Source organism: Nesoenas mayeri (genome assembly GCF_963082525.1).
Source record: "Nesoenas mayeri genome assembly, chromosome: 1".
Taxonomy (NCBI): Eukaryota; Metazoa; Chordata; class Aves; order Columbiformes; family Columbidae; genus Nesoenas; species Nesoenas mayeri.
Window position 1 is genome coordinate 157,357,348 of NC_137541.1, and position 12,752 is coordinate 157,370,099.

Here is a 12,752-nt window from a genome sequence, read left to right on the forward strand (position 1 = left end):
AGGTCCATCTAGGCATGTAGTATAATAGATGTGAGTCTGTTGTGTAATTCAGGTGCGAGATTACCTTGTACATTCGCTGGTACCTTATATGCATATGATATTTTTGATGCTTCTCTGGCATGATGTATGCTAAAACTAGGAAGTTTGGAAATGGAAGTTTTTTGAACAAAGAGTTGTGTCGTATTTGTAGAGTATAGTTACCCTAAGAAATGTTATTTTCTGAGTTTTTCCTTCTCCAATTAACATTTTTCCAACACCATTGGAATTCACCTAATCAAGCTTAGAAAATGTTAGATTCAGCATCTCACTGTCATTTAACATACAGCTTTTAAAAGGTGAGCTCAGTGATATAGCATAACAGTATATTGCCCATTCAAAATCTGTCTGAACATACAGCTAAAGGGATTTATACGTGAAGTATGCACAATAGAATTCATATTCTGTTGAAATTCATTGTTGCTTATAGTTGTTAACCAGTTAGAATTTAACTACAGGCTTGCTTTATAGTGTATTTTGGTTTTGTGGTTTTCAGCTATCATTGTGGAGAACTTCTCATTGTTTTACTCAACTGAAGAAGACCAACTTTTAAGTTATAATGATCTTAGGCATTTTCAAATTATATGGAACATGGTTGATGACAAAAGAGAGGTAAGTAACTTGATAATGAGCACAGAAATCCAGTAAGTTTACATTTTTCCTTGAAAAAAAAAACATATGAGGAAAACAAAGTGTGCTGACAAAACTCATTAAGCAGTTACTGTTCAAGTTCTAAAAGTTCAGTGAGCATGATGTGACATTGTTCATGACCCTTCAAATGATAACCTGTATTCTTTACTATTGTGAAGTACTTACAATAATAGATTTAAAACCAAATGTAGATACTCATAGGATCAATACAGTAGCATCTGTCATCCCAGCTCCCTGAGAGTTGTTCCCTTGGAAATCTACAGACTCGCATCCATTTATGTGTCTGATCTTCAGAAGGGCTTTACTGAGATTTTGACACTGCCTCCTGTAAGATCCTTGTAGAGGAGCTGATAAAGTACGGGCTGGATGAGAAGAAAATGAAGTAGACTGAAAACTGTCTGAATGGCCAGGCTCAGAGGGTGGTGATCAGCAGCAAGAATCCCAGATGGAGACCATTAACTAGCAGCGTGCCCTACGTGTCAATGCTGAGTCCATTCCTGTTCAGCATCTTCATTAATGACCTGAATGATGAGGCAGAGTGCACCCTCAGCAAGTTGGCAGATGACACAGAACTGGGAGGAGTAGCTGATGAAGCAGAAGATCATGCTGCAACCCTTGAGAAACCTTGGCAGGCTGGAGAAATGTGATGACAAGAACCTCATGTTGTTCAGTGAGGAGAAGTGCAAAATCCTGCACCTGGAGAGGAATGGCAGCAGGCACCAGTACCTAGTGAGGGTCACCCAGCTGGAAAGCAGCTTGGCAGGAAAGGACCTGAGGGTTCTGGTGGACACCGAGATGAACACGAGGGGCTGCATTAGACAAAATATTGCCAGGAGTCCAAGGGAGAGGATACTTCCGCTCAACTCAGCATTGATGAGGCCACACCTGGAGTCCTAGGTCCAGTTCTGGGCTTCTCTGTACAACAGAGACAGAGGCATACTGGAGAGAGTCCAGCAAAGGAACATGATGATGAAGGAATTGGAGCTGGTCTCCTATGAGGAAAGGCTGAGAGAGCTAGGACTGTTCATCCTGGAGCAGAGAAGGCTCAGGGGGATCTCATCTATGTATATAAATACTTGAAGGATGGATGCAAAGAGGAAGGACCCAGGCTCAGCTCAGTGTGGCCCAGTGACAGGAACAGAGGCAGTGGGCACAAAACTGATACACAGGAAGTTTCGTTTTTCACTGCAAGGGTGACTGAGCATTGGCACAGGTTATCTGGGGTGGTTGTGGAGTTCCCATCCTTGGAGATTTTCAAAAGCTGCCTGGACGTGGCCCTGGGTAACTGGCTTTAGGAGGCCTTGCTTCTGTGGAGGGGGTCAGACAAGGTGACCTCCAGAGGTTCCTTCCAACCTCAACCATTCTGTGATTCTGGGATAGGAAGAGCATCTGGGAGATGGAGCTGTTCAGACACCCACACAAGTTAAATCATCATCTGAATGATTCATGACATCACTAAGGCTTGAATATGAATGATGTTATGGTGAAAGTTGCTTATAGTGGCATATGGCTGGGCTGGAGGTGCAAACTACAGTCTGTACTGATGGAGGTGGAGAGTTCTACATCCATCGTGCCCAGCACTGACAGTATCTTTCTCTGATGTGGAACAACAGATTACAGCAAAAATAGTTCTAGTCAGGCTCATTTAGCAGAACAAAATATTTAAGGAGTATGGACACCACAGTTGAGGAGGGAAACACCTTAAGTCCTAATTTTTTAACAGCAGAACAAAATTGTTGTCACAAAAAGTGCAACATGTGCTAGATTTAGAGCAGAAGACATTTAAAAAGCCAGAAAAGTCCCAACATTCTCCTGTGCCAAGATTCACAGAGAAGGGGACAGGTTTCCAGCCTGGTACAAGCCGGGCTGTGAATGTTTAAATTATAGTTTAATTTCCATTTTTCAAAGGCAGCTCTTTGGGCATATAATTCTCCTTACAGATTAATGCAAATGTGGAAACTAAATCCCCAAGCAATTTTGAAGGTTTCTGACAAAACTAACAGAACAGATTCTCATTGTATATCAGTTAAATAAGAGAAAAGAATTCCATGAATGTGCTAAAGAGCTGGCTGCATGTGTAGATTCTTCAGTAATGTATTCACAGTGACTTAAATAGGCCAGGATTTGACACAGAGTCTTTGGAGAAATAGTGTTTCTCTCACTGATCAAGTTGAATGTCTGAGTTGGTTGTTAGGTCACAGTAATAATTTAGCATCTATTATGCAATTTTACCCAGGGAGTAATCCCTACTTTCCGAGTGAAGTTTCTGCTGAGGCTTCTGCGGGGCAGGCTGGAGGTGGATCTCGATAAGGACAAGCTGCTGTTCAAGCACATGTGCTATGAAATGGAACGGCTCCATAATGGTGGTGATGTCACTTTCCATGATGTGCTCAGGTACGCTGAGATTTTCTCTAAATGTTGTGAATGGGCGTAATGGCCTCTGTTTCTCCTCAGGCTAACAGGTATTTGTTAGGCCTGGGAAAAGGCAAGACTGATAGCCACAGAGGCACTGCCATTTAAAACGTAATACAAAAATCAGATTTCCCTTTTTTCCTGCAAAAATATTAGTGATGGACAGGTCCTAGGGAATCAGCTCTAAGTAATATTAATGTTTTCATTGGAGGCAGTTTGTCATAACCAACACTCACATGTTCTTGCATCCCAAGTAATGAAATGTCCCCACGCAAGTAGCAACATGACAGTGAATCTGACTAGTGAGAAAATAGAAATGGGAACATCATCCAAGCATAAACACTTAGGGGAAAAAAAGAACAAACCACCACACATGCTCTAGTTGCTTACTGATCAGCAGCTTACCTATTAATATATTGGCTAGCTAGATGTAGGTGATAAGGTCTTTTGAGCACCACAGATCTCTTCTGGAATCATCTCAGCATTTTTTAGCCTCAAATGTGAATTTATTGCACACACCTGAATTACATATTTTTGCATTAAGTTCTCGAGTATGAGCTCTGATTTTCTAGATTTCTAAATGAATTCTAAAGTAAGGTCACCAGTATTTAATAAAAAAATAAATCTATTTTTCTTCCAGCATGCTTTCATATAGGTCTGTGGATATCAGAAAAAGTCTTCAACTGGAAGAGCTGCTTGCTAGGGAACAACTGGAATATACCATAGAAGAGGAGGTGGCCAAACAGACTATACGCATGTGGCTGAAGAAGTGCTTAAAGCGAATCAGAGCAGTAAGTCAAGCTAAACCAGCATCTAAGTGTTTGCAGCAATTGTACTGCTCAACAATACTGGAATTTGCTGTCACTATGCCTCATTTACTCTGGAGTCATGATAATATTTATATGGAGAAGTATGTGGCAGTTGCTAACTCAGCAAAAAAAAGTATGTTACAGCTCAATGGAAAGCACTACAAAAATAAGCATCTTTTGAAGGCATAAACTGTCTTCCTGCCAAAAATTTATTAGTCTTTTCAATACAGCAGGAAGACGCATGTGCAGAGACCAAACTCAAAGGAATAAATTAAAATAAATTAAAAAAACAATGTAATTTGATGAAACCTCATAGCCCTAATCCTTCCTCACGTAGTGTAACTATATAATTTCTTGCCTCTGCTGGCAGAAGATGCCATGATCAGTCACCAGCAGATGACCCTTCAAATGAAATCTGTATGGAGACACATCCCTTGAATGAGCTGTTACAGTAATGGGGTGTGCAGATGAGCGACGTGTACATGCCAGTCAGGTGTATGAGCCGTGGCACACAGCAGCAGCTGTGTCTACGCCAGGACATTAAGCAGGGCTGAGGCACTGGCTCAGGACTGGGGTCACCCATCCTCATCAATGTGTTCCCGGGCACAGTTTTGGCCCATGCAACACGCCTCCTCTCCCAGACCACCACTGTGTGGTCTCCCAGACCGCTGCTGTGTGGGGTGATAGGGGACAGATGAGCCAGATCATGCAAGTCCCAGCCTGTCGCTAGACGTCAGCACTGCAGGAAATCTAAGGCTGTTTAATTTTCTGGTCTGGACCTAGCCAGCGCTCTGTATGCTGTTTACACAGTGCTTCTGATTGTCAGAAACATTTTTGCCTTTGCTAAGGATAGCTACAATATACGCTGATTGAAGTTTGTCTTGGATTATATTTATATTAAAAGATTTGAGGAAGTTTGAATTAGGTTTTGCATTTATTCTCCTCTTCCAAAAAACTTTCTCCTTTACATAAAAAGTCACAACTTGGTTGCCTTGTTGACTGATTCTTCAGTTACTGTAAGCCTGAGCCCAGGTTTTCATGCGTATATTTTTAATTTTTATAAAAGCTTACTTCTCGTGAGTGGAGGTTTTCCATAGAGACCAATTATCATGGGATCTGGTTTTTGCTGTTTGTAAATTTATAAAAAAACATAACTGGACAATTTGAATGATGTACATTCCAGCTGAAACATCAGTGTTCAAGGCATATTCAGATAAATAGTTTCATTTTGATCTCATTTATGTAATAATAATAATGGCAGTAAATCTAATTTCAGCTTTCAGTTCTGGGTTTGTGTAACTCTGTTGTTCATTTCATTCTGATATTGAATTACACTATGTTAAAGTAAATAGGCTATTCATTTCACTCTAATAATATGGTTCAGATCATTTCACATCATATGAACCTTTTATAAACTGAATGTAATTATGGAAGTCAATATATATTTTCAAATGCTCTTGTTAGTCTCTAAGTCTCTCTAGAGGGAGCATGTGACAACTACCCAGGAAAGTGAAACCCTTCCTAAGGGCTGTTTATTTTAATGTAAAAGCAAATTAGATTGTAAGATCATAATGGCAGTGGTTTTGTTTTTCTATTTGTACTGTAAATGTAGACTTAGTCCCAAGGTTTTCACTACTGTTTTATTCAGTCTTATTGGCAGCCTGTTCCAAAGTCCATGAAAGCAAACAGAATTTTTTCATTGCCTTCATGTAATTCTTAGTGAATCTCTACCAATTTCCTTGTTTCTTTTTCTTTGCAAGAACTTTTAATTCATTACTTCAAAACTTTATATGGTTTTAAACTCTAGGTTTAAACCAAAAATTGAGCAACTTGCCTTTCATTTCATATAGCTTATAAGTTTCATCCTCCATTTCCTACGTAAAGGTCAGACATGTGCTGGAAGTCAGTTTATTTAAATGGCAACCATCTGATACCCCTGGCTTTATCAAAGCACCTGGTATCCACATCTGGCACTCATTGTTTGGTTAAATGGTTAGAAGGCTTTGAAGAAAAATCAAACACTGTGACACACCAGTGAGAACATTTTTATTGACACACATTGTACCTTCATAGAAACAGCAGCAGTCATGCAGCATTATCCATAGTCTACGAGAGAGTCAGCAGCAGGAGTTGAGCCGATTTCTGAATCCTCCCAGCATTGAGACGACACAACCCAGTGAAGATATGAATGCTGTTAATCAGGAGAACAGCGCACAGCCAGAGGTATGGGAACCAGAAGGCTACCACCTACTGGGAACAAATTCGGAATACTTTCATGTTTCTGACTTGTCCTTTTTCAAACATCATTTTAACTGGAAAAGTTGGAAGCAGTATCTTGTTTTGCTTCAGTCTTTCCTCTCAGGTGTAAAGGCAAGGTGACCTAAGGCGGTAATTCCCCACCTTGGTTAGCCCCATAAAGGGCAAACTCTGCTGTATGACTGGCAGCACCAAATTTCAGCTCTATCATGAGCTGTGCACAGGCTCAGGGACTTCATGTTTTCCCATTCAAGCATTTTGAAGTAGTTTTAACACTGAGAGTGATAACATTGGGCATGCTGGGTCCTGTGAGTAGGAGTCCTGGGCTCTTCCAGGGTAGGGAATGAAGATACAACATAAGGACTCCACTGTAGAAGGGTGAGAACAATTATGTACCCTTCAGTGGGACTGTATAATGGAATGGAGCCCAAAGAGTCTTTTTTTTTTTCCTATTCATAGTAGTTTTTTGGGGCAGTAAAGAGTAGAAACTATGCTGCCTTAATAAATGACAATATATTTTGTTTCTATTAATGTATAAAGCTTAGAAATAGAATAGAAAGATAACCCTTCCTAGGGTTATCCCCATGCACTGAGGAACTATGACTGAGATTCTTTTTTCTCTGTTCAGACAAGTAGCCAGCAGCAGCTCCTTAGCCCAACTCTTTCTGACAGAGGTGGCTATCGACAAGACTCTGCAGATGCTGGGAAACCTCAGCGGAAATTTGGACAATGGCGTTTGCCATCAGGTAAGTGAAAAATGTGTATCAGTGAAGTCCCTGCATGCCAAATCACTGCTGTACAATAACGAGGCCATGAGAGGCTTCATGATTCGCAGTTCTTCCTCCCGCTTGCAGCTTGCATCCACATGAGGGTTTTTCTACGTTCATGCATGACGAAATACAGCAATCTCTCACCTTCCTCTCAATTCTGAAAGTTTGGAAGATGGGCTCAAGCATTGCCATGTGCAGGTTGTTGAGGTTTCTTTTACTTTTTCATACGTTTACTCAGAATCTTTGGACTTGGGGCTGTACCGTCCCGTATGTTTGGACAGCATCTTGTGCATTTAGAATTCTCTTTTTTCATATAAAGCACAGTGAAAATGAATTCAGTTTTTCCTAACAGCAGTAATAACTTCTGAGTGCTTTGTCTTGCCTAAGCATACCAGGCATATGATACATACCTTACACCATAATAATACATTTCTTTATCTTCACTTCAGCTAGGAATTCACCAGGTGTAGAATCAGTTTCCCATTTATTTTCTCACAAACAGGAAACATCCTGAGGTTATTCTAGTATCTACCATCTGCTAGAAAAGAGAGGCTGGACTATGCCTTACAGGAGGGTGGGAGAAGAGCGTAGGTACAGCCTGAGACCTTATGAAGTCTTTATCTCAAGAGCACTCCCCACCACCTGAAATATTCTCTCTTCAAGTGCATATTGACCTCTGCTGCATGCCACATCTTGTGACCAGCAGGTCAGGTGTGTGCACATCAACCCGCTTCCAGCTGTCCCTGTCATCAGTCCCATTCCGAGTCAGAGCGCTGCCTAAAAAGGCTGCCACTCTTCAGACCCTTAATCATATCCAGGTGGAAGTAGAAGATGGTCATGCTATGAGTACCGTTGACCCTGCTTTTGTGACCAGAGCACTTGTCCAAGGAACAGGACAGCTTAACAGAGAGCTTTCAACCTGTGTTTTCCACTTAAATGTCACAGGGCAGCAGAGAAAATCAACATTTTCTTGGAACAGAGAGAAAGACTCAAAGAGAGAATGTGCTAAGTAGGAATTGTACTATTGTAACCAACTGGTTACGTTTTTCAAGAATGAGGAGTTCAGGGTTTCCTTTCTTAGCGCTAATCTTGGCCATGTCAATCTTGAATGTTCCTTGGTTGACAGTCTTAGAAAAGGAGGATCACTTCCAGGCACAGTACAGCCCAGCAGATAATAAGTAGCCTGCCTCCAATCCAAAACACTTGTATTTAAGATCATTAATAACATCATTAAGATAAATTGTGGTTTTTACGTACTTACACATGTGTTTCGATGGCTTCCTAAAGCCATACCAGCAGCTTGTACTGGCTTCCACCCCTAGGCCATAGTTAAATATAATTTTCTAGGTGTAGCTGACACTCCTAAATGCACTTTTCCCTCCCTTTTTCTGGCACTTACCACTTTCACCATTTTACCAGCAGTTCAGCCCGTCAAAGTACTGCCCAAGCCATGCAGGTTGCTATTAACTGGGTAAGAAGAGACCCTATTGCATCAGCAATAGGCAATGGAGCGATGCTCAGTTAAGCTGCTCTACCAGCAGATTAGTGGGAGCAAGGTGAACACCTGGAGCTGAAAAAAAAAAAGCATTAGAACAGAGACCTACTCTTTCTGCACTAAATCAAAGATGCCCCAGTCTGGCAAGTTCTGTATACCTGAATTCTAATCAAAACTGTTTGAGAAGAAGATCTACTCTAATACAGGACTTTCTGTTTCATTTCATAGCTCCCAAACCAATAAGCCATTCAGTGTCTTCAGTCAACCTCCGCTTTGGTGGGCGCTCAACTATGAAATCTGTTGTATGCAAAATGAATCCCATGTCTGATGCTGCTTCTTGTGGATCAGAAGTCAAGAAATGGTGGACAAGACAATTAACCGTGGAGAGTGATGAGAGTGGAGAGGACCTTCTTGATATCTGAGAAGAATTTAAGTCATACTGCAACAACAACCACTTCAAGTACAATCTAATTTTCTATGTTTAGAATTGAAGATGCTGTGTGCTGTACAATGTGTTTAAAATCAATGTCATATATTTTTTCAAATGTGTATCCTTCTGCTATATGAAGCATAGCACACACTTATGTTAGAATTCACCTCTATAGGTACTAACTGTACTTTAAGAAACCTGTATACAATAGCAGTACTAACAAAGCTAGAGAGACTATATTGCCTTTAGCGGACAGAGCGTTGAAAGATTTCATATGTTCTGTAGCTACATAATGAAAATGTGTTTTGATATACACACAACTGTGTTTTTCTTCAGCCTATACCGTAATTTAAAGTGGCGAGACTTTACAATACAGGGATAATGTATTTCTTCTTTTTGTGTTTTCCCTCAGTTCTTATTTAGGAATATTTCTTTCTAAAGATTTTATTATGCACAGATGACCTGAAGAGGTCAGCACTGACTTCATGTTCAAGGGAAGTATTTTTACAAAGTACAGATCCTGAATTACAACTCTAAGCTTTTTCTGGACCTTTTTTAAAATATGCAAGATATAGGATAACTCATTTTAAAATCAGAAGGTGAAGGATTGGCTTTTAAAATGTAAATATATTTGGGTTTTGATTGATTATGCAAAGAGCTTGATTTTCATAGAGAAAACGGGGGAAAAAAGAAGAAAAAAACATACATGAAAACTGTACATTTACACATCCAGCAAAAGACCTCCACATGAAAAACGTGGTTTATGCTTCATTTTCAGAATATACTGTTACATATATATGTATGGTGTCATTACTCTCCTGTTAATTGGGTCCCATTTCCTTGTGTAGTCATAAGATAACTTCTTTCTTGTCTGTGTGATAAAAATTAGCATGTTGGGGGTTCTAATTACAGAGTACTATTGTATGGCTTTTAAAATACAGTTCAGTTTTGCCTGCATAGGTAGAAGTGAATTTTACTTACCCACATTACTGCTCATGCTACCAGCTGTGCAAAGCTGGGGCATGACACTGGGCTGTGGTTAAGTACCTTTGTCCCATATACCCCGATGTATCATATTTTGACATGTTAGCCTTCTTTTCTTTTATGAAGCATCAATTATACTATGTTATCACTGCTTAAAAAGCAGCTGTCCCTTTCATTAAAGTTTTTCCAGAGAAAGGCCGGTGCTATACAGAGATGGAAGTGGAGAAGAAAAGCTACAACACAGCAGAGTTTGTTAGTTTCAGAATTTAAGGCTAAAATCTGGGGTAAAAATGCTCCCTTCCCTCAAGGAAAAACTAAGAGGTTGCAGATTTTGTTGCTTGGCCCCCGACTGGGTTTTTTAGCATAGCTGGGACCTTTCATTTACCTTTGTTTCCTATGGAAATGATAGGTTGCTCTAACTTGGCCTGATGTGAGATCTTGTAAGAGTCTCACAGTTAATGTACATCACCATTTAAAATATATATATCCTTTACAAAGCAGACAAAAGCCAGTGCTTTGCGATGTTTTTTGGCCAAAATATTAATGTAGAGTGGTCAGAATAAAACATTGTTTTCACAGATGCCTTCACTATTAATGCAAAACTAGTTTTGGCCATACAATACAGTTTTCTTGGCATCTCTCGGTGTTTCGTTCCTTGTGTATGGTTGAACATGGTTTAGATATTTTTTTAAAATAGTCATGTTGAACACATCTGTATTTTGTGGTTTCTTTATGTGTTTTGGGCTGTATTTAAGTTTAAATCTAGTCAACTGTAACTCTGTAGTAACGTATGCATCAACAAAACTTCATCTGCAAATCCATTATTTGTGTTCTGGTTTGTGCTTAAGTTGAGCTTTTGTATATATATGACAAAAAGATAAATATTGGATTTATAAAAGTATCTTCTAAAGTTCAATAATATATTGAACTGCAGATCTTTCTGAATCATTCTTGCTGCAAATCTTCTTTTTAAAAAAAAATCTGACAAACATTTTTTCCTTGCCTTACAGTACTCTGTCAATAAAAGTGAGTTGCTTTAAGCAATATTCCTCCCTCTGGTTTTAATTCTAAGTGCATTTGCTATATCTGGCTCACCTGTGATAATGCTGAGTAGTGACTAGGTGTGTGGTTTGTATAGGATTTTAAAGAGATGCTTTCAAGCTCTTCTGATTGGAGGGCCTTTGGTTTTTTGGTGAGAAGTCCAGCAACCAACTCATCAGTACTGCCACAGGGAGTCCCATTCAAAAAATGGGACTAAATAGGATTGCTTGTTATTTATTTTTATTTAACCCACTTTCTTTGATTGCTTTAGAGCCTGGATGTGAATGTGTGTGTGTGTGTGTGTGTGTGTGTGTGTGTGTCGGGGGAAATTTCATGGTGGAAATATTATAGTGGTTTCATAGACTGACATCTGATATCTTCCAAAACACTAGAGATCCTCGAACCATCTACTTTAACCAGCAAGCTGGCTCTAAGAAAGCAGTGCTCACTTGTTTATTCCCCCATTTTGCTTTTGCAGATCTAGGCAGTAAAATAGAGTTACAAATATATACAAATATACACTAGAGCACCCACACGACGAGGTTATGGTGAAAACCTGCTTAGTGTGGCACCCCTGCCGTAACTAAAGAAAGCAACAGCCTCCTACTCTGCAGCAGAGCAACCAATGTACATTTGCTCATGATGGTGAAGTAGAGTGGAGAGCTGAGGAATGACTGAAGTTCAAACAGCCTGTGGAAGCGATGGAGAGACACAAGGAGGAAACGGTGTATCAGGAAATCCGAGTCAGTCCAGACAGCATGAGAGACAAGTTCAAACAAGAATAGAACCTAGAGAAAAGTAAACAAAAAATCGCCAGGGGGATATTACTACCTACAGTGCTCTCTGCTCCTGGAATTATATATAGAGTTATCCTATACAACTGAAAAGAAGAAAATGTTTAGGCTCCTTTTCATCCACTAAGAGAACTCTGCTCCATAGGAAGCAAGTTGTAAGTCTTCGTGGCTTGGGCGGGCAATAAGTGTAGTGCATGTTGTCAGTGCTCGAATAAAAACTGGCTTGTGGGAAGTCTGAGAACATGCAGCAAAGATGTCTCAATATCATTCCAAAGTCAGGTCAAATTTCAATCACTTTTGTAATGAAGAAATTAATAACCTGAAACCATTTGCTACTCAAAGATATCCAACTGAATTAAAAGCTAAAAACGTAAAGTACCGTTTTATCTGGCAAGCTGAAAATAGCATCCTTGTTTTAACTAATGAGGACCAATCAGGCTTAAACATCTTCAAAATAACGTTACATTTAGTATTGTCTGCATTCAAAGACCAGTATCACAGCTTCTGAAGATTTAGATGCCAAAAGCAAGTGAATGACTTTGTGAGAATCGTTTTTGTTCTTTTGTTTACAACATGCCCACAGCTCTTGTTATTGTGCAGATAAGGATGTCCATGAATAACTGAAGGAAGGAGAAGAGTTTGCACTGTACTAGCAGTACATTTGGAGCCCCAGCAAGCAAGATATGTGCTAAACCTCTCATCCAAGAGTGCCTGCTTCTTCTCCTGCAACATTTCCACAAGTAAAAACAAACACTGGCCTGAGCTGTCAGTCAAAATTACCAGTTGTTATTATCTCGGTCTCCCTGAAATTAGCTTTAGGAGGCTGAATTTGTTCCTTCTGCTGAAGGCAGTTGGGTCACGCTGCCACAACGCATCAGCTGATGCTGGGAAGTTGGCTGCCCTCGTTTGTTCCGTTGCTCTGCAACACGAAGGGAGCCTCACCAGCATTCAATTAACCTTCCGCTTCATCCCAAGGACACTAATGTTGGACTCCATTAGCAGCTGTTGCCCATTGTTCTCAATGAAGAACTTCTAAGCATGAAGTTAACTCATCAGTGAGCTAGGAGTACAGGC

General features: G+C 40.0%; 1 protein-coding gene across 2 annotated transcripts in view; it reads left to right on the forward strand.

The window, feature by feature from the left end:
• NALCN (sodium leak channel, non-selective) overlaps nucleotides 1-8,851 on the forward strand; it is a gene marked incomplete at both ends in the record, with an annotated part of 227,752 nt that extends 218,901 nt beyond the window's left edge. For both annotated transcript variants that reach the window (XM_080354287.1, XM_080354288.1), the window contains 6 exons: nucleotides 533-648; nucleotides 2,924-3,081; nucleotides 3,740-3,890; nucleotides 5,982-6,131; nucleotides 6,793-6,910; nucleotides 8,658-8,851. In XM_080354287.1, the coding sequence (XP_080210413.1) occupies nucleotides 533-648; nucleotides 2,924-3,081; nucleotides 3,740-3,890; nucleotides 5,982-6,131; nucleotides 6,793-6,910; nucleotides 8,658-8,851 (887 nt within the window). The remainder of the gene's footprint in view (nucleotides 1-532; nucleotides 649-2,923; nucleotides 3,082-3,739; nucleotides 3,891-5,981; nucleotides 6,132-6,792; nucleotides 6,911-8,657) is intronic.
• Between the last annotated feature and the right edge of the window lie 3,901 nt (nucleotides 8,852-12,752).